This window comes from Lytechinus variegatus, chromosome 9 (assembly GCF_018143015.1).
Source record: "Lytechinus variegatus isolate NC3 chromosome 9, Lvar_3.0, whole genome shotgun sequence".
Lineage (NCBI taxonomy): Eukaryota > Metazoa > Echinodermata > Echinoidea > Temnopleuroida > Toxopneustidae > Lytechinus > Lytechinus variegatus.
In genome coordinates this window covers 37096368-37121563 of record NC_054748.1, presented here as the reverse complement: position 1 = coordinate 37121563, position 25196 = coordinate 37096368, and the positions used below count along the sequence as shown (strand labels likewise).

The window sequence follows — 25196 nt, the reverse complement described above, 5'->3', positions numbered from 1 at the left end:
GAGGAGCGAATTTAAAATTGGGGGAGGGGGGGGGGGTTGGAGGCCGGGGCCCCGGGAAAAATGGCACATTTAAACTATGAAAATGAATGACTTATTTACATTGGCATAGTGAGCTTTAAATTTTGAGGCGGCTATTCGATGTGTCGAATTACTTTAAATTTATAAGAGGCTGCGAGCAAAAATGTTGACACTTTTGTAACAAAAATCCAAATTAAGATACATTCTCACATAATATTAAGAAAATAAAATCATATTTTCTCCATATCTCTCTCTTTCGTTTTCTTTCCTTTCCTTTTTTTTCTTGGTCATGATTTTTTTTTTTTTTTTTGGGGGGGATTATAGCCCCAAGCCCCTCCTATATGTACACCACTGCTTATCAACCCCGTTCACATGACTCATGAAACTTTCGGGACGTACGATGATGGCAAGTTTTTTTCCTTTGAAGGGGAGCTCGTGTAAATTAGGTGTACAGAACACAGTCGTGAGGGGCACTTTTCTAATTAGGTAAAAAAGGGCACTTGCATAACTTCTGAAAAGGGATTTTTTTTCAGTGCTTCAAGAAGTAAAGGAGGGGGGTGGCCCCCTCTCGATCGCCGACCCTAGGGGGTTGTCAAAACTTTGTAATTCTCCGATTTTTTAATGACATTTTCGGGGTTTTTTTGGGGGGGGGCATTTTCTGATCTCTGAGAATAAAATGATATTCTTTTCAACTGGAATACCCGAGCAGGCATATAATAAGTCCCAAGTATAAGTAGGAAAGGACAGAACAACATGAATTTGAGTGTGGTGTGTCAAACAAATTTTCTTTCTTACATTTGTAATAATACCGGGAATAAGACAATTTCCGTTAAAAAAATTGCCGAATTTGGCCATAAAATTTCGTTCGGCCGGCCAATCACATCTCTCGCTGCGCTGCGCAAGCGCGCCCTGTACTATTATAGATGATGAATCTGTAGTTTGAGTCAGCAATATTTGGAAGATTGTTATATTTGTTACTTTTCTTAGCTGTATACTTTTCATGATGTAAGTATACGAAATTAATTACGACGTATTTTTCTAGGCTTTGACTTATACACCCTTTTCCTAGGCTTAGAACATAGACTTTTATTTTAGTATTTGATCATCTATGACGTTGATGTTATACCATCAGTAGCACGTAGTCCCGGGCGTGTTAATTGACGTCGGGCATCGTAAGGCTTATGATGTGTTCTACTACTAGTAGAACACACCATACTAGTACTAGTAGTACTAGTAGTACTAGTACTTTTACTAGACTATACTAAATCATTGATTTGCTAACGTAAGGTTACTCTCGATGAAGCCAGGTCTTCCTTCTCATTCACCTACACGAAGGACGCCAAAACCTGAAACTTTCACCCCCGAGATTTCTACTTTCCTTCTAAAAATTAAAAGATCTAGAAAAAGTAGAAGCTACCTGTTTGCAAGTACTATCTAGAGACTAGACTAGATAGTAGATTGCAAACAGGTAGCTTTAGTCTTGGCATTATTTAATTGCCAAAACACAGAGAAAATCAAGTTAAAAGGAACAAAAACAGTGACTTACCTCAGCTGTCATGCAAATTCACTTCCCCGTTTTCACTCATGGTTTCAAATCGTCTCGTGTGTGAAGGATTCATATGCACCTGGTGCACGCGAATCTTTCACACCATTTTTACTAAAATAACTATGACTTTACATCATAGCTATGACTTATAATTTTTCTATAACACTTACCGAACCATATGGATCGTTTGTTGAATTCTCTTTGTTGTTTGTTTTAATAAAATAAGAGCATTTTTCGTGATCTTCACGTAGATGCCTCTTGATCAGCGTTGATATCAACTTTTGCCTAAAGAGGGCGCGCGATATTATTCACCAAGCCGGTAGGCACTTACGAACCAAGTTTGAAAGGATACTCATAAAATTATGTCACTCTCGCCGATGAATATTCATTAGATCGTGGTCGTGCGTGTTCAATACACACCGAGTGCATGCATGCAGAGCTAGAGTTTGTATTGAACACGCACGACCAGGATCTAATGAATATTCATCGCGAGAGTGACATAATTTTACGAGTGTCCTTTCAAACTTGGTTCTTAAGTGCCTACCGTACCTTTGTTTACGGTGCTGCAAGCTAGCTGCATTCTAGGCGATCAGCATTATTTTCTTGCTCGTTCAATCCACTTTCATCATCATCTTGTCAAAAGATGGCGTACTTTACCAATAAGTATATACATGATATGCAACCTGTTGATTTTTGTCTCACCTGCGAAGCAGAGTGAGACTATAGGCGCCGCTTTTCCGACGGCGGCGGCGGCGTCAACATCAAATCTTAACCTGAGGTTAAGTTTTTGAAATGACATCATAACTTAGAAAGTATATGGACCTAGTTCATGAAACTTGGCCATAAGGTTAATCAAGTATTACTGAACATCCTATTAAAGTTTCATGTCACATGACCAAGGTCAAAGGTCATTTAGGGTCAATGAACTTAGACCATGTTGGAGGAATCAACATTGAAATCTTAACCTGAGGTTAAGTTTTTGAAATGTCATCATAACTTAGAAAATATATGGACCTAGTTCATGAAACTTGGACATAAGGTTAATCAAGTATCACTAAACATCCTGCATGAGTTTCACGTCACATGACCAAGGTCAAAGGTCATTTAGGGTCAATGAACTTTGGCCGAATTGGGGATATCTGTTGAATTCCCATCATAACTTTGAAAGTTTATGGATCTGATTCATGAAACTTGGACATAATAGTAATCAAGCATCACTGAATATTTTGTGCAAGTTTCAGGTCTCATGATTAAGGTCAAAGGTCATTTAGGGTCAATGAACTTTGGCCGAATCAGGGGTATCTGCTGAATTACCATCATAACTTTGAAAGTTTATTAGTCTAGTTCATTAACCTTGGACATATGAGTAATCAGATATCACTGAACATCCTGTGCGCGTTTCAGGTCACATGACCAAGGTCAAAGGTCAATGAACTTTGGCCGAATTGGGTGTATCAGTTGAATTACCATCAAAACTTTGAAAGTTTATGGATCTGATTCATGAAACTTGTACATAAGAGTAATCAAGTATCACTGAACATTCTGTGCGAGTTTCAGGTCACATGATCAAGGTCAAAGGTCATGTAAGGTCAATGAACTTTGGCCATGTTGGGGTTTTTTGTTGAATAACCATCATATCTCTGTAAGTTTATTGGTCTAGTTCATAAAAAGTGGACATAAGAGTAACCATGTATCACTGAACATCTTGTGCGAGTTCGAGTAGTATTCAAAGTCAGCACTGCTGCTATATTGAACCGCGTGGTGCAGGTGAGACGGCCAGAGGCATTCCACTTGTTGGTACAATTTCCTATTACGCGCTGACGACTTGAATTGAGAATGTTCGATACGAAAATTGCTTTTCGATTGTTGTTTGCGTACTTTCCACCGCAGTATTAAGGACGGATCGAACGGAGTATCCTGGTTGAGACTTGGAGGTAAGCGATAAAAACAGTTTTATAAATAATTTCCAATTCATTTTTTTTAAAAAACTAAAAATATTAAAAAGAAATCATTAGTGGAGAAATACTGAAACGTTTGGCGTTTTTTATTCCCTCACATTCGTGTGATGAATGAAAACGTCAAAGTCCACTATGAAACCACATGCGTTGTGCAAGGTTAGTATTACTAACCTCGCATGTTGTGTGAGTGCCCCGTTTTATCCGATCTTAAGTACATAAACATATGGCCATTGTCATTGAGTCCCCTGTACAGATCGCGCTAGAACTTGGGTCTCTGTATTTGGTGAGTGAAGCCAACAGAGTTCAGCTGAACAACCAACATAACAGAGACCGAAGCTTTTGGTCTTATGACTGTAGGCCTATACCTTACTCTTACCTCGGGCGAAGTTCGTGCAGGCTCCATCTCCATTTCAATACACTACGCTCCACCTACCCGAACTTCGGGACGGTGAACTCGATTGGATGTTGGATATTCCGAGTGACAAAGGTGGGATCAAAAAGTGGTTTATTATAAAAATTTTAAGAAAAAATATATAATGAGAAAATATTCCACTGATTCTTGGAATATTTTCCCAAACTCTTACTCTTAGAATATTTCTGGTATTTTCTGAGCCATCCAATTATAATATCTATGCTCTTTGGCCTGCGACCGCGACTGATCGCATGCAATGTTTTGAAATCAGCCGTGCATAGTACATGTACGTATGAGGAATTTGATACTGGCCCCAAATTACCACTTTTGAGGATAACCGGAGGATGGACACGGAGTGAAATAACGGTGAACTTGGGTGAAGAGTAAGAAATTAAGCTATTTTTCTTTCTCGTTATATTTTTTTTCTTTGATTTTTGCAATAAACCACTTTTTGATCCCAATTTTGTCACCCATAATATCCGATCGAGTTCACCATCCCAAAGTTCGGGTAGGTGGAGCGTAGTGTGAAGTGGAGTGGAGCTTGCACGAACTTCGCCCAAGTTAACCTTCCTCTACAACTTTGCAAAGTTTCGTGAAAATGACATGGGGTTTGAATAAAGTGCAGCATTTCTTTTACTTCCTAAGTTTGTTATTGAAATTGGAATTTTTTGAGTTTGGAAATTTGTTCTTCTTTCCCGTAATTTCTAAGAACTGACAGTGCTGTAAGACTTAAATGAGCAAAAAATTGAAAGCAATGTAAATAGATTATCCATTTTAAGTATACAGTTATTATATTTCAAAATTTGATGACATTTTCATGAATTTCGACTTTAAACTCATTGTTGTGATTGTGGGGTCTAAAAATTTCAAATTCTTTTGAATGCGCAATTCTTGAGAACATCCATGTGGGTTAACTTTGAAGCTCTATAGCAAAAAATCAAGCACATAGACCCATGTTAATTTTTTGCATACTGGGTATTTGGAATATTCAGGTGCTAAAGTATTATATGCAAAGTATGATGAAAATGACATGGATTTTCCATGTTTGGGAGCAAGACTTTGGAACCATTCGCATTTACACGGTATTGACAGACTTTTTTGGTGCATTTTGGGCTGTTTCAAGCCAACTCGTAACGCTTTGGACACTGATATAAAAACGAGTACATGGACCCAGTATTATTATTAGCTTCCCTCCACCTTCGATCTGCATTCCTCTACAATTGAGCCGAATTTGATGAAAATGACATGGATTTTCAAAAAAGTGCAGCTTACAATATACTGTTGTAATTTTTGAGTAGATTCATGTCTGAAGATTTTTTTTCCGAGTTTTGCACCATTGTTGCCAAATGAGGGCGCTGCTGACTCCATATAGATTTAGTTTTACCAATTAAAAGACTCTTACTTTGGTATACACTTTTTTATATCTATATATCTTGAAGTTGAAGATGAAGTTTGATGCGGTATCCAGTTAAACTCATTTGGTGAATTCGTGCTCAAAATCTATTGACTATTAGAGAGGCATACCATAATTTTCTTGATTGCGCAAGATTGCATACCATTCAAATACGACTACTTTGAAGACCTGTAGAAAAAAGATAAGCACATGAACCTATATTATTATATTGTATAATCTTTTTTGCATTTTCGTAATGCATAGATACCAAAGATACTCTGTGCAAAATTTCGTGAAAATGATATGGACTTCATTTTAACTGTGGAACATCCTTAAACAGTCCACCAATTGTCGTACATATATACAGCAGTGTATCCTATTACCGGACACCTTTATTTCAGTGCTTTGAAAACGACAACTAGAGGAATCACAATCAAAAAGAATTTGAACTTGCTATTCCAAATATTATATTATGAAAATTTGTGTTTGCTATCTAATTTTATTTTTTCTTTTTAACTGCATGTTCCATGGCACTTTCCAATATTATGCTCATTCATATCGTGCCTGCTCATCAAGTTCTACCCATGCGCTTTTGATCGTTGACAGCTCTAATCACACTAAACCTTGCGCAACATTGGGCAAACCACGCCCCATATTTCCGTCAGAAAATATTTCAATTGTCAATGCAAAACTGTGTTATATGATATTTCAAGTATTTTCTATCATTTTAGAGGTAAATAATGTAGAAGTGGGATTTTTTCGCCTTCTTTTTGCGATCCTGTTCTATGTATTGCTCTGTGAAATTGAACTGCGGAAGTCTTACGGTAATACGGTACAAAATTGTTTTCATACGCAGTAATATGCGCGTCCGGAATCATGATAATGTCCGTTAATATAAAAGTCACGACTATACTATATTTGGCAGGTCTGGTGTTAGCAGTGCCACTTTGAAATATTCTCTAAAGTTACTACATTGTAAGTCAGTGCAGCTGAATGACATTGTCATTTTTCTTGCAAGTTTGCTTTACTTACCACCAATATAGGGCCTACACAAAAAATGCTCAAAATTACAGGGTTTTTTTTAATTTAAGCACTTTTATGAATTAAAAAAAAAATATCCCCAAGTATCTAATGAAAAATAAGTCACAAAATCATGTAGACCTCTATATTAACGTGTGCCTGCATCTAAAACTGAAAAAACACCCCTTTCAACATTTTTTTTTGGTCACACATGTGTACAGCAATATATTTGACTTGCGCCCCCCCTCCAGGAAAAATGACAAAATAAACATGATGAAAGAAAAATAGAATCTAATAATTGCAAAAGTATTGCAACCAATGCCAAATGGTAATGGTTAGCAATGTCAAGGGTCAAATTAAATTTATGGTGCAATCTAATGTTACACATGATTTGGGGGTTTTGATGAAAATGGCAGCATTTGTATGCCATTTATACATTAAATGCCTGAAATGTAATATTTCACCATTTTTCAGATTTTTGTGGTGAATATACATAGATCTGTCTTTGCAAATTTTGTGGTTGTTGCATAACTTCTTTTATTGAAATTGCAGATATGCATACAAGTAGACGAGCAGGGAAAATAAAACGCTAGAATCTGTTTTGGATATTTGAAATTTCCACTAATTTGCATACCGGTATTAAAATTACCTCATTGAAATGAACAAATCCCCATAAAAGTGAAAATACCTAAAAAGGAATTTAACTCTTCATGCGTTCACCTGTAAACCCCTGTGTGTTGCATTATTTTAGCAGTGATCCCCTCTACGCAGTATAATACACTCTGTTGTTTAGAGTGCCATAACTTTTTATCTGATCATTTTGAAAGAAAATGTTGTGTAGCAAACTTGTAGAGTGTTTCCTGGGCTTTCTTATCGTATATAGATTTATTGGATAAATTATGGAAAAATGTATAGTAAATTATATTTTCTAAATGCTTTCTCCTAATACTTCCAACAAAATTAAGCCCCCCTTTTACTTTGGTCTTGTGTTTGTGGCATGAATTTTATTTTTCCACTTGGACTGTTCATTACACAAGATTTGTATTGATACCAAAATCATGATAATCTGATAAAAATAGCCCATACATGTATGTAGTGGAAAATAAAAGAGAGTAAATTTTTGCCTGGTCAAGGTCACTCCAGTGAAAGGGTCTCATTCACATTTGTGCCATGAGTCACAGACTCCTAACAATAAACCTGGCCATGGTATTGTTTGTGAGGAGGGTTTTATTGTCTCACCTGCATAGCAGAGTGAGACTATAGGCGCCGCTTTTCCGGCGGCGGCGGCGTCAACATCAAATCTTAACCTGAGGTTAAGTTTTTGAAATGACATCATAACTTAGAAAGTATATGGACCTAGTTCATGAAACTTGGCCATAAGGTTAATCAAGTATTACTGAACATCCTATTAGAGTTTCATGTCACATGACCAAGGTCAAAGGTCATTTAGGGTCAATGAACTTAGACCATGTTGGAGGAATCAACATCGAAATCTTAACCTGAGGTTAAGTTTTTGAAATGTCATCATAACTTAGAAAATATATGGACCTAGTTCATGAAACTTTGACATAAGGTTAATCAATTATCACTGAACATCCTGCGTGAGTTTTATGTCACATGACCAAGGTCAAAGGTCATTTAGGGTCAATGAACTTTGGCCGAATTGGGGGTATCTGTTGAATTCCCATCATAACTTTAAAGTTTATGGATCTGATTCATGAAACATGGACATAATAGTAATCAAGCATTACTGAACATTTTGTGCAAGTTTCAGGTCTCATGATTAAGGTCAAAGGTCATTTAGGGTCAATGAACTTTGGCCGATTTGGGGTATCTGTTGAATTACCATCATAACTTTGAAAGTTTATTGGTCTAGTTCGTTAAACTTGGACATTAGAGTAATCAAGTATCACTGAACATCCTGTGCGCATTTCAGGTCACATGACCAAGGTCAAAGGTCAATGAACTTTGGCCGAATTGGGTGTATCTTTTGAATTACCATCATAACTTTGAAAGTTTATGGATCTGATTCATGAATCTTGGACATAAGAGTAATCAAGTATCACTGAACATCCTGTGCGAGTTTCAAGTCACATGATCAAGGTCAGAGGTCATGTAAGGCCAATGAACATTGGCCATGTTGGGGTTTTTTGTTGAATAACCATCATATCTCTGTAAGTTTATTGGTCTAGTTCATAAAAAGTGGACATAAGAGTAACCATGTATCACTGAACATCTTGTGGGAGTTAGAGTAGTTTTAAAAGTCAGCACTGCTGCTATATTGAACCGCGTGATGCAGGTGAGACGGCCAGAGGCATTCCACTTGTTGATTTTGTCCTCTCCTTTTTCAATGAACTTCCTGGCTGTGATCAGGATGTATTGATTTTTGGGGAAAACTCAACGATTCTGTAATTTGTAAACTGCGATAATCCGTCGAACGATAAACTAATGTCGCACGATCGATCGGTACACGTACGGTATACACAAACGCCAGGCTATACATTGTAGCTAGGCACGATCCGGGGCATCCAATTGTTCAATAGGACAGGGGACGTCTATGGGAAATGTGTGGTTGTGCAAAAATGCGAACGAAACACGCGTACGGATGTGCAATAATGCGAACGTAACGCATGAAGAGTTAATGAGCAAGCCAATAGAAATATGTGGATATATATGGATGTTTGAAATATGGGTATCAGGGGTCTTAAAAAGTTAAACATTTACACTCATAAGATGTGAGCAATTCACCTCATTTTTAATGCCATTTTAGAATCGTGAAATTTCCTGTCAGATGCAAAGTATAGGGCCTACATGTAACTACTTTTGAATGTGTAGGGATAGTACATGTATCTTCAAAGTTCTGCCCCTTTTTATACCAACAAGTGTGCTATCATTGGATGTGGGTGACGTAAAACAAATGAGGTGAGATCAAGACCCATCGCCATATATGCCTTGGCCCAAAACTAAAACTGAATTTATTGAATGATTTTTATTTCTAATTAAAAAGATATTTTGTGGGCTATGTCGTTAACTTTTCATTAAAGTGTAGGGACAGTGATTTTCCGTTTCTAAAAATTGCCTTTTCCGTTTCAGAGAATCTCAAATTCTGTTTCAGCATGTCTGAAAACGGAAATTCTGTTTCCCCATAGACTTTGTGTACAAGAAAAATTGACAAATCCGTTTACATAGAAAACCAATACGCAACGAGTAGCGATGTCAAAATGGTAGCGCTGCTCAAAATTTGCATCTACCAATGTACTAAAGTCGCTTTAGAATTCATATTAATCGAAGAGATTCAAGCTCATAAAATAATAAGGGAAACATAATCAGGCCAAATCGTGGTTTTGGGAACCACTCGTAGATTTGTGTACGCGCACTTGTGTACAAAGTGAATGGAGGTGGAAATAGGGAACCGTGCGTGTGACTGAATAAAGCGCTGCTGTATGAAGTGAACGGTGGTTCCCACATATCACGATAATGCCCATAATCAACATGAATATATTCTCACCTTTCATATTATTAGCATTATTTTATTGTTAAATGGGATTTTATCGCTGATTTGGGGACTTTTCGGACATCGTTTTGAGCAGTCGACGACTTCCGAATATCCGCCATTTTGGATTTGATGAATCACCGTGATCATTATATTACAAGTGTAAACTAATTTGGATACGATCGAGTGATGGAGAGGCTCGAGTGTAGTTATGATGATTGTTGTTGCAAAGTGAGATTGTGTTTTTTCAGTTGATATTCGCATTTTGTTGAGGATTTGGGATTAATTTCTGTTGCTTTTTTGTGCATTTTGAGAAAAACATGTTTTCCGTGATTTTCCGTTTGAAAAGCCACTTTCCGTTTCAAACAGCCGATTCCGTGAATTCCGTCCGTTTTCCGCGATCGTGGAAAATCACTGTCGCTAAAGCCTAAAGGTGCCTTACTGAAATATGCTCAAAATTATGTTATTTAGCACACTGGTTAATGATACAAAATTTTCTTCATCACAACTGTTTTCTTTGCATTTCAGGTTCTTTGCAGTACTTACATGAGAGGCCGGTATCCAACTGACTCAAGATGGATGATATCTCCCTGATGGACACAACTTCGGATGATGAGCTTGACTTCAATACCCCTCTCTGGAAGCGCATCAATAGACGTCAAGTTTCATCATCGGGAAGTCCTAGAGATGGAAAGGACTTGTTATTTGCCAAGCCATTCTTTGAAGAGGCACATGATAAGTTGAAGAAAGGGTTGACGACGTCAGGGTCTTCGGATGGGACAGCCTTTGGGGAACGTGGAAGTCCGCTCTCGGAAGTGACTAGCAACATCTCCTGGGGTCCTCTAAGTCCAACATTCCCTGGGAAGCCGACATTAGACAAAGGTAATCCATTTGCAAGGTCTGCAGATTGTAAAACAAGTGGTCCAGGTACCAGTAAAGCAGAATGCTTCAGGACACCTTATCAAGAAGAAAGTACTAAATATCCTGTTTCTGAAAAGGGGAAACTTGGCAAGACTAAACTGACATCAACGGACACTGCTTCAGAACGGTTACAAGCTCCTAGTCATCAGGTCAGTAAAGAACCACAATCATACATCTGTGGCAAGTTTGCGAAAGATGAACCAGACACTTCTGGAAGGCAGCACCTGCCCCTGGAGACGAGCAGCACTCTGTCTCCCAGTCCTTCCAAAGGAGGATGGAAAAAGATACATGTCAGTCCTACGGAAACGTCAAAGAAGTTGTTGAACTTGCCCATTTCTCCTTGGAGACACGTAGGGAAAGTCAGCCCAAAGCATGCCTCTCCAGGATCAAGTGTTCATATACACTGGGATAAGAACAAAAAGATGCAGTCTACCTCACTAGAGCCAAAAGGCAGTAGCAGATACAGTCCTAACAAACTTCGGACGCATTTTAGTCCAAGTTCCACTCTCAGGTCACCTTCAACCTTCAGTATTAGAAGTCCAATTTTGATCCCTGACACACCAAACCTGGAAAGTCAGGACAGAAAGCAAGATAGTGATGATGGAAACATAAGGAGTTCCTCTCCGAAATCTCAACTTGGCCATTCTGGAAACCGTGATAGGCCTAATGTTCTTTTGAATGATCTCTTGTCAGAAGATGATGACTTTAAATTAGATCAGGACTTGCCGTCTACTTCATCAGCTCGTAGCCTGTTTTCATCCCGCTCACCACGTTCAAGTCATGATGTCATAAGTCCAAAGAAGACCGTGCACACTCCAACAAAGAAAGTGAAGGAAATTTGGATGCAAAAGCTGAAGGGCTCAGAAAGCAGTGAGAGAAAGGAAGCAAGACAAAGGGATCCGGTGTGGGACTTTGCTGACAAGTTTTCCTCTCCAGAAAAGTACTCTGACGATTCCTCAAAGACGTTTGATCACAGAAGACAAGGAGTGGGAGTGAATTCAAAAGAGGACAATTATTTCAACAAAGTAATTAGTCCTGAAAAAAAGGTGAGTAGAAAGTATCTGCGATCAGTGACAACAAGTGAAGATGATGACCTTCCTCTTATTTCATATGTTACAAAAAAGAACAGACAATCTGCTTGTGATAAATCACCTGCCGACTCTGCGAAACACATGCATGATCCATTGGTTACTTCTCCGTCAAGAACTTGGACAAGCCCTCCAAACAGGAGTTCATGGGCCTCTCCAACCCATTCTAAGAAGCTTCCGGTCATTTCTCCTTGGAGGCCACAGTCTGGTGTCAGCAGTGGGGTATCACACAGAAAGGACACTTTGAATAATGATGCGCAGACGGCTAAAGGTATCTCTAGCAGCAGTTCTATAGGTAGGGCTAATGATGATAAGAAGGATGGAATGGCACATCGTAGATCAGCAACAGGTAATGATGACAGAGGGAAAAGAAATGCCAAGGGTAAATTTGCTTCAGCAATGACGAAGAAGAAGCTGATGGCATCATTGTTTGCTGATTTTTCAAGCGATGAAGACGAGGATAACCATTTGTCCGCAGATAAGAAGCGGAAGAATGAGGATGGTGCCCATGGACTTGAGAGTGTGGAGGAAAGGACCAAACGGAGGAAAGTCAATTCACATAGTACTTGTGAAGACTTTGATGGTTCAAGCAATTCCAGGGATCAACGGAGAGTTGGACATCGTACAAGTTCAAAGAGAATTACAGACGGTAATCATTTATCAGATTCTATTCAAAGTAGTTCAACAACTATATCACCGTCCTATCCCAACCAAAAAAGCGTGTCAAGAACTTCTTCAAAGAAAAATCCTATTCCTTCCACCAAAACATCAGGTCAATCATCTAGTGATGAGTTAGCTCAGTCAAGGTACTCAAAAGGTAGAGGTGAGAAAACAGAAAAAGGACAAAATGGTCCTTCTAGGAAAGAAGGCCGCCAGATAACCTCAAGTAGATTCCACACTTCTGATCCTTTGGATCTACCTTCGTCAAGCGGCATTTCAGAAGGTACGGTGAACACGGTGAAGGATGATTCTGACGATGAAGTAGTGGTTCTTGATTCTTATGCGTATGCCTCCTCACTGGTAGGAACCTATGGCAAGACAAGAAAGAGCCACAAAAAGAATGCAGCACATGACAAGAAGAAAGATGCCAGAGGTTCATCTAAAAGCTCTTCCAGGAGCAGCGCTACAGGTAGTCTTGCAGATGAGAGGAATACAGTCTCACCTTCACTCTTGCGTCAACTCAACCAGATGGAGTCGGATGAAGCCATGGCGAGAAGACTGCAGGTAAGAATACCTACCATTTTTCAACATAAAGAAACCTGACTTCGGCTTCTTAAGCCCCCATCACACTTATTCAGAATCAGCTGGAACGAAACAAATATTTAAAAAAATCTAGAAATTTTTGAGAGGAACTTATTTATTCACTAAACTGGAGTTGAAATTCAGTAAATTGACCAGGTGAATCATCATACACTAGTCAAAATGAACGGCAATGGAGTCAGATTGATAATTCGTGCTACATTCTTGGACATTCTCGGCGCATTCTAAATATTCTGACTGCATTCTGAGTGCATTCGAAATATTTTTGTCATTTCTTTTGGTCGTCCGGAAGGTTTTGGTCATGTTCAAAACATTCAAACAGTGTTCGAAGTAGACTTAAATGACCAACTGGTGGTCAAACAATAGTCCTTTCATTCCGGCCAACTCTGCTTGATTCGAAATAAGTGTGATGGGGGCTTTAAGAAATATCTGTGCAGTATTTGTTAATCAAAAGCTTGACAGCTTCTCTCATAGCAGCTTTCCCACATTTTGAATTTTGTCTTTACTGAAATAAACCAGGCCATGGTTACATGTAGCTCATGATCAACTTCTCAAATGACTTACGATTTTTTTCATTAGGATGAGCACAAATATTTTCAAATGAAGATGTTGCATAAGCTTTCCTGGCAAAGCATTCAAATTCTGACGATGACTCATCAAATAAATTCCCTTTTTAAAACAATTTTCATTTATACAATATATCTAGGGTCGGGAAAATGTTGACTTATGAGGCTTGCCATCATGCAGTTCGCTCACCGGTTTTAAGCCGTTTGGATAATGCAAATTCTCTTTTGATTAATATTAATGTTTCCGACTTAGATAGACTACAAAGAATTCAGAATCGTGCAGCTCGTATTATTTCAATGGCTAGAAAATATGATCATGTGTGTCCTTTGTTCAAAGAACTTCATTGGTTACCGGTAAGAAAGAGAATTACATATAAGATTGCATTGCTTGTTTACATGTCCATGAATAACCTAACACCACAATACATACCATGTCTGTTTTCTCCAGTTCAACAAAGTCAATATTCATTACATTCTAGAACAGACCCTTTTCTTTTACAAGTCCCAAGAATGAACTGCAAGAAAGGTCAACAATGCATAGGTTTCACAGGTCCCAGTATTTGGAATAATCTCCCTATCAACATCCGCTCATGTCCTTCACTGCAATTATTCAAAAACAAACTAAAGACCTATTTATTTTCTTTGTAATATCCATTTGATAAATATTGTTAGCACTTGGAGAGCAGAATATTCAACATAATTATAATATGATACTGTAAAGCGCTTTGAGCATGTTTACATGGAAAAGTGCTATATAAATATTAAATGTATGTATGTATGTATTCTAAGAACAAGAGGCATTGTATATAGACCAGGTTGGTGTTTCATAAAGCTGTTTGTAAGTTAAGAGCGACTGGTGAACCTTTCTTATGCACTAAATAATCACCAATGAACATAATGGTGAATGTCATTTACCACAAGAAAGGATCACCAGTCGTTCTTAAAGTCGCTCTTGACTTGCGAACAGCTTTATGAAACAGCCCCCCCTCCCAATTGACTAGAATAGTACTTCAGGGCAAAGTTTGAAAATTTGTTTGTTGTATCATCTGCTTTTGGTACATTTGACTATTGTTAGGGCTACTGTCCATGATTATGAAGACTTTGTTGCTCTTCAGCTTGAATGTGATAAAAAGAATATCTTTGAATGAATACATGAATAACCATCAAATCACAAATTATGCATGTCAGTGAATTTGATAACCACTTTCATGGTTTATCTCAATTGAACTTTTACTGCTTGTGTGCATTTTACAACCTTGAATAGGCTAATTGAGAAAATACCCTACTCTGGTTATTTTTTGCTTAAATGTCTATTGATGTCAGGCTACCTAATGGAATTATTTACAGCTGTGAATATTGCTAGTTCTGGAAGTTATTTTTGTTTGGAAAGATTGATGATATATTTTGGTACACTCAATGTATGATTTATGTCAAACAGAATTGTTAGGTATGTTGTGTTATGACCAAAATGTATTAATATCTATTTTTTCAAAAGTACATTTTATTGAAATAATTTACAGGAGGAGTATGATGCAGAAATGGCTCGGTCTGTCCAGCAGCATAGGCCGACTAACAAATCAAGGGAAGATACACATCGAGCAGAATCGACAGGTAAGTAATTAGCTGCAGAAGTTATTCATGCTACCGTTGGGTGAGGCACACGGAATTGGAACGAAAAGAGGTGTGTGGCCTCAAAATCTGAAACCATATTCTTAAGAATAGAAGTTGCTTATAAATTGAGGGGCTCAAGAAAGAACAAGTTAGATGGCCCTCTACAAATAAATGGAGATACTTTGGAGCTGGAATTTAAAATGAAATGGGGTTCTTGAAAACCGACACATGAAATGAGGGGCTTACATACATGTAGTAATGGGGGAAATGAGATGATCAATGGGAAAACTCAAAGGCCTGTATTCTGAAGTCAGGTTTAACTAAGGCCATGGTCTAACTCTGCGCTACAATTATGGGAAGCTTAAATTGTAATTTTTTTTTTATTAAGTTGCATGTTTCTTATATATCTGTGCTCTTTCCTGATTCATCGATAGTGAAGACAGTCATCTGTTTATACTTCCTAGACAATTACAAATGATTTGAGAGCCAAATGAGCTGAAATATATCTCTACTGTTAGTGATTTATGAAACAATTGGCTGTCCATACTTGAATCACAACTTTAAACCTGGGTTTAAGTTGAACCCGACTTTAGAAACAGGCCAAAAAGTATATAAAATATGTACTTGGGAACAGTTAGCAAGGTGTAAAAAACGGGGTCTTAAGGCTGCACATGACCATACTTCCAGGTTTGATTACCCAGTACCATGGCATAGTTGCTCTTACTCTTACCTTGTAATCTCACTGTGGCTTGTGTCCTTCCATCAAGGCATCAATCCAAATTTTGCCACTCTCCACCCAGGTGTTAAATGGGCACCCAGTGTGTGTTTCATAAAGCTGTTCTTGAGAGTGACTTAAAGAATGACCGGTGAACCTTACTTTGCACTAAATAATCACCAATGAACATTTGGTGAATATCATTTACCACAAGGAAGGATCACCATCCGTTCTTAAAGTTGCTCGTAACTTGCGGAGAGCTTTGATTGATTGATAATGAATTTATTTTGATTGATAATGAATTTATTTTGATTGATAATGAATTTATTTCATTCAAAGCTTTATGAAAAGGCCCCCTCGTACTAAATGAAAGTTGCATAATTGCTCAGCATTGAGAATACTTCACATAAGTGGCTGGTATACTACACAGGGAGTGGAGGATGTGCATGACTTCTGTGCAGGTTTTACTTGAATCTGATGGCCAGGGTAAAAATAAATCTGTAAGCGCTTAGATACGTAGAGTGTACTTTTTATGCAACTTATGAATAACAGTATGTTGTTGTTGGTGTTATTAATGTTCTTACTATTGTTAGTAATAAAGATTCCCATAATCATTCAATGTTTCATTTTTTTTTCTATCAGCTACCCATTCAGCCAGCGACAGAAGGGAAGCGGTGAACGAACCCGATGCTGGAACCTTCGCAAATTTCAATCCTCGTCATAACATCTCTATCGAAGTCTCCTCCGATGTACCCGTCCAGATCGGCAGCTTCAACTGGAACTACGATTTCCAGCCTGCATCATCGCTCCTAGACCTAGGCAGACCGGATCGTCCACCGCCGTCTCATTCACCTCCTCCCCTGCCCAGGAGAGGGCGTCCTGACCATCGCCAACGACGTGGCAGTCGCTCGCGCAACTCCGACGCTCGTGTGGACGAGGGAATCCCTAACTTGGCAAACGTTAGAGGGCGCTTTTACGAAGACCATGGGCTTGGCATGGAAATGTTATTAGATATGCATCACGACATGGGTTCACGCTGGATGCCGTACCCATATTTTGATGATGTGAGTGTTTGCACTTAATGGCCAGTATTCTAAAGTCAGGTTTGATTCAAACTATGGTCTTAATTTGTAGTTTAACTATGAATAGCCAGTTGTGACATTAAGAGTAGAGAGTAGAGATGCAACGTATCAGCCCATATTACTCTCAAATCACCTTAACCCTATCTAGGCCGGGGTATTTTGGGAGTTCATATGGCCGGGGGGGGCCTCCCAGGCCCCCCTTAAGATCCCGAAAACTGGCACGTTGGTTGTCTAGGATATAATCAACAAAACTGTATAGTAATTTATTTCATGTGAATCGTTATTACGTAATTATGGTAATTTATACGTAATTAGTATGCGAAATCATACCTTTTCCTCTAACTCCATAAATAAAACTCCAAATGTTCTAATTTTTGGCATAGAAACTCTTTGTGATGTTCTTAGCAAGTGCACATGAAAAAATTGTGATATCAGATCAATTTCTTATGTATTATATTGTTTTTTGCAATTATGTATTTCTTTGTTTTTTGGACCTTTTGTTTTTCATTGTTTTTTCAATGAAATTCATTGGGGACTCTTCTAAGATCATTAACAGCATAAAATACATACATTTAGGCCAGCAAAACTAAAAATAATCATACATACCGGTAATGATTTTTGGTTGAAAACACAATTTACATTGACTTTGTACACGAAATCACGTTTTTGAGCAATTTTTGGTCTGACATGCACTTACATAACGTTGCGTAACTTTGGAACCGTGTACCCGGATGACACAAAATTGGTCTCAAAAGTTGCATAAGACTAGAAAGTAAAAAGTCAGCGAGCAGCGCGGTCAAAAAAATTTTGCACGGCAAAATATCGCGCAACTCGTTAAGGGGGGGCCTCCGAGGCCCCCCCCCCCCCGGCCTAGATATGGTTAAAGGTCAAGTCCACCTCAGAAAAATGTTAATTTGAATCAATAGAGAAAGTTATGACATTTCAAAGTTTCGCTTATTTTCAACAAAATATATGAACAAGCCAGTTGTACATCCAAATGAGAGAGTCGATGATGTCATTCACTCACTATTTCTTTTGTTTTTTATTGTTTGAATTATACAATATTTCAATTTTTACGAATTTGATGATTAGGACCTACTTGCCTGAAGCACAATATGTTTAAAAAAATGGAATTCCACATGTTCAGGGAGGAATGAAACTTCATTTCACATGACAATGACGAGAAAATCAAAATATTTCATATAACAAAATACAAAAGAAAGTGAGTGAGTGATGTCATCGGTTCCCTCATTTGCATACCGACCAAGATGTGCATATAATTATTTTGTGAAATGAAGCAAAACTTTAAAATGTCATATTTTACATTCGATTTTGGTGAAATTTTCAGTGTTATGCTTGTTGGATTTTTCTCTTTTTATTCAAATCAAGTTTTTGTTGGGGTAGACTTGTCCTTTAACTGTCTAAGATTATATTATCTATTATATTTTCATTTTTATTCATTTGAACTGCCCTTTTTATTATTTTCCATTTGTGGTGTATGTGCCCTATGGTAGAATGGTGTTGCCATTAAAATATCAGTTTGTAGCCCGATTCAGTTTTAGTTTAGTGATGGTCATTCCTCTTTTCAGATTAACCCTCCACCGAGGCCTGGTCGACAGCGAGTACGGGGTGGAGGTCGAGCACGAGGTCGAAGGAGAGTTATGGGTGGTGATCACAACAATGGCAATGACTATGATGTAAGTTTCAACGTTTTCAGCCCATTGTCCTAGACTTGGGCTTTTCTTACACTCATACCAGATTTTCATCCTTCATTTAAGGCATTTCTGAGATGATTACAGATATATCATAATACACAAGATGAGTCATTGTATAAGGAACTATTTCCCATATTTAACTCAATTTGGCCATAAATTGGACTTGGGCCGTTTTTATAATTCAGATACTCAATTGACAGACTTATAATTGATTCTTGGACCCAAATTTGACTTGCATTTGATCGCAAGTTTCTTGCAACACCCTATTTAAACATGCTTAACACCCTCCCGAATTGTTTAGAAATAGGATTAGATAATCCTATTTCTAAACAATGAAATTACCACTTTTCTTCACTGCAATGCAGGCCCTCCTCCAGCTCGCGGAAAATCTTGGACCGGCCGTTGACAAGCGGCTCAACCAGGCCTCGATAGACAGGCTTCCAACCTTCAAATTTGCCAAGGACCAGCACTCGGGCTCTCAGGAGGAGAACTCCTGTCCCATCTGTATGGATGATTACGAGGAAGGGGCGGAGCTCCGCAGGCTGCCTTGTTTCCATGGCTACCATAAGAATTGCATCGACATGTGGTTGAAGGTAAGCTTTAGTAGAAAGCCACCTCATTAAGAAAAAAATCAAACCATACACTGCAAAAATGCTGGTGTGAATTCAACACCACTCTGGTATCTATATTGGAAAACACCGAAGGGTGGAGACAGCACCAGACTGGCGTTAGGCTAACACCAAATAGGCATTTAAGCGACACCAATTAGTATTAGAACACGATCAGTTTGATTCTAAACTGGTTATGTTTACAAGACTTCTCTGGTGTTTTCTGATATAGATCACAGGCTGGTGTTAAACTTACATGTAACCATGTATTTTGCAGCGTCGAAATAAAACCAGAGTGAGCAAACATTCTGCTGGAGAGGGTTTCATGAAGAGTTTTGTCAGTGGTTTTGCCTCTTAGCCAATCAGGTGCAATCAGGTATTTTATCTTTTCTCAGAGATATGACAAAATCGGTATTCTGGTGGATGTCATAACTTTTATCACAAAAATTGTCATAAATTTTGTCTCTTCTCTTTAGCGCGCACCAAAAAATATGCGGCTTTAAATGCACGGAATCCTTTTATACAAGCAAAAGATATGACAAAAGTTATGACAGGGGGTAGCAGTCATAAATTTTGTCATGTCTTTTAGTATATATTACCCCGATACCCTGCTGACTGAATGTCAAGCATATAATGATATTATTTAGATTAGATTGTGGTACTAGTTTCACTCATCATCCATGACAATTTTCAAAATTATTTTTTCAAGCTAAAATTAGTTAGGTCCTATATTAATTCCTCCTCTTTTTCTCTGTTTTTCCTTTGTTTTTTAATTCTCCAAAATCCTTCACAGCTCCTTTGTAATCAAGCGCATCAATATTCACGTATTGTGCGATGCCCACAACTATATTGGGGATACTCCCTACCTGTCACGGGGCCTTCCTATTGACTAGAAGGGCTCCCACTGGGAACTAACAATGATTTTGCTATACCTTTAAAATAAACCCTAAAAAGACATGTTTCGTGAGAAGTCCGCCGCGCGAAATTTTTTGACCGCGTCGCTCGCTGACTTTTTACTTTCAAGTCTCGCACAACTTTTGAGACCAAAATTGTGACCTTCGGGTACGCGGTTCCGAAATTACACAACATTTCGTAAGTGCATGCAGACCCAAAATTACTCAAAAACATGAGTTTGTGTACAAATTTAATGCAAATCTTAGCCAAATTTCATAAATGTATCATCATTTATCCTTTTACTGCTTAAAATCAATTAATCTGATCTTGTTTATGGTCAAAATAAAGTCCCCGACAATATCCATTGAAAAAACAATAAAAAACAACAAAAAACAAAAAGTCGAAAAACAAAGAAATACATAAGAAATTTAGAAAACAATAGAATACATAAGAAAATAAATGTGATGTTGAAATTTTTTAATAATAAATTTGATCAGATGCCTATCTAGAGTATGTGAAACAAAAATTAGCATTTCAGGGGCATTATTTTATTAATTAGAGCAAACTGATTTTATGCATAAATTAGCATCATTAATGCGACATGAGATTTTTTGAGGAATTTGATGTTATAGTTTTGTAGATAATGCCATGGGTAAGGCGTGTTCCAATTTTCGTCGCGATCGCGCCATCCACGGCCGAGATCATAAGGGGGGCTGAATCACCCCCCCCCCCCCCAGTCTTCTTAGGCGTCGAAATAGCCCAGTCTATTTAGGGTTAAGCCATCCAATATAATTATCATTTATCCCACCTCCCCCCCCCCAAAAAAAAAGAAAATTGATGGAACAACTCATATCACTTATTACATTGTGGCATCATCGCTTCGTTGGGATAAATTTTGTCATTGACATGCGTCGTTCATTATGACGTCATTGAGTGTCATTGTACTCTATGCTGCTCATCACATTGCTTTCATTGTTGTATATGTTGTATATCGTCGCACGCACCACGAACCGTCCTCTCTGCGCACTTCGATGCAAAAGTTACTTTGGCAGAAAACGCATTTAAAGAAAATTTTTTTTTAACAAGCAATAAGTGCACCTACGAGGAGAGCAAAATATTTACCATTGTCTTCGTTAAAAAGTTTAGGTTCCAAAGGTTCATCCCGGGGGGCCACTTCCATTCACGAGTGGATACCATGCGCGACCATGGGGTCTCGAAAAGCACCTTAGACACGTAATTTCCATATTCTGAAAATGCACCCCTTAACAAGTATTGGCGTTTGAAACCCTACCCTTAACAAGTATTGAAAACAAAACGATACTCTTGGCGAATTTTCCCTGAAATGAACCCTTAAACAAGTACAGGAATATTTTATTGTAATGGGTCCTTCAGTCGTCGGCTTTACCTTATTTGGTTTAGTACGACCCCACCTGGGCGTTGTGGCGTGCGCTGTAATCCAAGCTATGTGGGGAAGTTTCAAATTGATGCAGAGGTTCGAGCCCTGGTCACGTCTTTCGGATGGTGATGTTAAAGGTCGGTCCCAGACGTAAATAATCATATCTGATTGAGACACGTCTGACAAAACTCAAACACGCACACACACACCTACACCTCGCGCAAATCGGACTCTAAACACAAAGTGTTGGGGCAAAAATGACATCCTTTATAAAACATTTTAATTTTGTTTTATCATCCCCGCAAATTCGACCCTAAACACGAAATTTTCCTAGCGAAATAGATAGCCTTTTTTCATTATTTTTGTGTTTTTGACACCCTTATCACGTTACGTATGTAACGTGCCCTATCGTGAAAAAGACATCCTTTTTACATGTTTTTTGGTCGCGCATGGTATCCACTCGTCAATGTAAGTGGCCCCCCCCCCCCCCCGGGTTCATCCCGTTTCTTTATATTTTCTTGAAGTTACGGTAATTATTTACGCCACAGTGGGCAACGTAACAGAGAGGACGGTTCGTGGAATAGATACAGTGCGCTCAACTTTCGCATCGAAGTGCGCAGAGAAGACGGCTCGTGGTGCGTGCGACGATATGTCACACAAAGGCACATGCGCACTAAACTATTGAATACGCTTTCATAATAAATAGCAATTTTTGCACAGGAACCTATGTATATTCGTTGGATTTTGGTCCTTTTAAGGGATGCGCTCTGATACTGCACGGGCAATTGATGCAGACCAAGAGTATGTGTTTTTAATGCATCACTAAAACGCTGTATAAAGGTGATAATCTCGATATTATCAGCCACTCTTGGTCGATAGTAAATCATTGGCTATTTATTGCTATCTTCCCTTGCAGAAAAATCAAGATCCAGTGTGTCCAATATGCAGAGTAGAAGTGAAGATCGAGTAGAGATGGACAACAACAGACGGCCCCATCATAGAGCTAGCATCAGTGTACGAATAAATCCATGTGGTGATTTACCTACCTGTTACCTATCCTCCAAATGCCCAGGGCCTCCACGGAACGTCTCCACCCTGGCTTCTGCCCGCAACCTACATCCACCCACGGTCCTCTCTATTTCCACTGATAGCCGCCAAGTTGCTTTGGACCTGCCCCTTTTCCTCTTCCTTCTGGTGCCCAGGTCAATGCTGTGTAGCAGATGCTTCAAGGTCCCTCTCCGCTTAATGTCTGCCCGATGAATGCTTGGGAGACTTAACATGTGGTGATTACTAGTATGTATGTGTTTTTTAATATAGGATGATAATAGTTTCACCTTTTGATACTCCCTTTATATACATGTACATCTTATTTGAAACGGCACCAAAATGGATTAGGGAGATTTTGATAATGAAGGAGGCCCTCTGGGTTTGACCATTTTGGCCTAATCCAAAATGGCTGCCAGGTGTAGAAAAGTAGAGTAATATAATTTTTTGTGCTTAGGGGGTTTATAGCTTTGCTATGCTCCTCAGAATTTAAGAATAAATGGGTTATTTCATGGAGTCAGAGCAATGAAATCCGCAATGTTTATGCTGACATTATTCATAATGTCATGATGAATATTTATATAGATGTCGTTTTGCTTTGATGTGCCAGGTTAATGTGACTTTGCCCCAATAATGATTCATTTTAAGGTTTCATACATGTTCCATACAGGCTTCGGCCTCCCCCCTCCTATTTTTCTAAAACCCTGTACAAAAATGTAAAAATGGCCACTTGTGTTTTTTTGCCTGGTCAGCGCCCCCCCCCCCCTACTTTCAGAACCGTTCCACAACCTGTATTACTGACATAGCAACATTGCATTTCCTTTGAATTAAATGACCATTAAATTGAAGATGATGATCTACAGCATTTGTATTGTCCCATATTAACAGCCTGCATATTAAACATATGGGGCAATGGCATTTCAACAGGATAACCATCAAGTATCTTTACTTGTTTCAAAGTTACGTGTAATGTTCTCCCCAAAGATGTGCTGTGTTTAGATATGCCAAGAAATAATGGAACAGGGGGTGTTTCACAAAGACTTAAATTTTCAGTTGTATTACTGAATAAAATACAGTGCTGCATTGGTCAAATGATGGTGAGAGGACAAGCGGTAATTGCGTATTAGTAAGATTGCTTGTTAAAGATCATTTGCGTATTGACATTTTTAGATGTCAATGTGCATACTGAAGTCTCACTTAATTCTTTGTGGAACACTCTCCAGTCGCTCTTGCAAGTTCTAGGGTTCACTCAAAGCGACATGGGCCACATTGAATGTTGCAAGGCCATTTCCTGACATTGCAACATGAAATACTCTACATAAAGGCGACCGCACACCTTACGATTGGTCTGCGACCCGATTTCAGAATAAATTGTAGTAGAATTTGTTGCTAATATTGAGAGTTGGAATATCTTACTGTGTAATGTTCTTAATCATGGTACGAATACCTATGTTCAAATCTGTGACTATGCTGTCGTCCTTAGAATACAAGCGAATTTAATTTTAGTCGTAATGACGTCATAGCAGTCGTACGATTGGCTACGATTTGAACTAATTTGGCCTTTATTCCAAAATAAAGGCTTGTAATCTTACAAAATTGTTATATTAGAATTCTTTCAATTAATTTTAACCTCAAATAAAATGATGTGTTACATTCTCAGAAAATGAGTAAAATGCGATTTGTTCCGAAATCGGATCGCGAACAGTCGTAAGGTGTGCGGTGGCCTTATGTGTCCTTTGTATGTAATCGCCGAAATACGAATAGTTGTTCAATGTAGAATCTTAGCAATGCAATATATTAATCAGGTTTGTAGGGTGTAACAGGCCAGATTCCATGGCCCGTATTCTGAAGTCAGGTTTGATTAAAACTCTGGTCTAAAGTTGTGGTATGACTATGGATAGCCAATTGTGACATAAATCTCTAACAGTAGAGGTTCATAGTATCAGCTCATGTGACTCTCAAATCATTCTTAACTGTCTGGAAAGACAACATAAGATAGTTGTCTTCACCATTAAAGAATTAGAAAAAAGCACAGTAAAAATACGAAACAATCGGAAACATACCATGCTAACAAATTTTGATACGTTTGGCTTCCCATAATTTTAGCACAGAGTTAGACCATGAATGGTCTAAGTTCAGAATACAGGCCTATGCGTCTTATGACTGGTATCACTCGTATAAGAACATGCATGCCTACGACAAACCGGTTCCATGAAATTTGCTCCAGCGACTATTGGTCCAATGGAAAATCTGCACATTAAGCCAAATATAAATGCGATCCTTCACAACTAAATAAACCCTTATCTTATGTATATTATTCAGAACCAAATGGTCTATTACAATCCTAACTCTAACCCTATGGCCTGTATTCTGAAGTCAGGTTTAAGTTAGACCGTGGTCTAACTCGGCTAAAATTATGGGAAGCCAAAAGCATCAGAATTTTTATTACACTGTAT

At 38.4% G+C, this 25196-nt stretch overlaps 1 protein-coding gene across 2 annotated transcripts; it reads left to right on the top strand.

The window, feature by feature from the left end:
- Positions 1-937: 937 nt before the first annotated feature.
- On the top strand, positions 938-25196 carry LOC121422150. 2 transcript variants are annotated; one of them, XM_041617049.1, is made up of 7 exons: positions 938-1023; positions 10369-13073; positions 15196-15286; positions 16644-16960; positions 18673-18780; positions 19164-19391; positions 22613-25196. In XM_041617049.1, exons 2-7 carry the CDS (start codon positions 10416-10418, stop codon positions 22664-22666), a joined length of 3456 nt encoding a protein of 1151 aa, XP_041472983.1. In that variant the 5' UTR covers positions 938-1023; positions 10369-10415; the 3' UTR covers positions 22667-25196. The 2 variants fall into 2 exon arrangements, with proteins under 2 accessions (XP_041472983.1, XP_041472982.1); XM_041617048.1 differs by having other exon boundaries at positions 16644-17065; positions 22613-25195.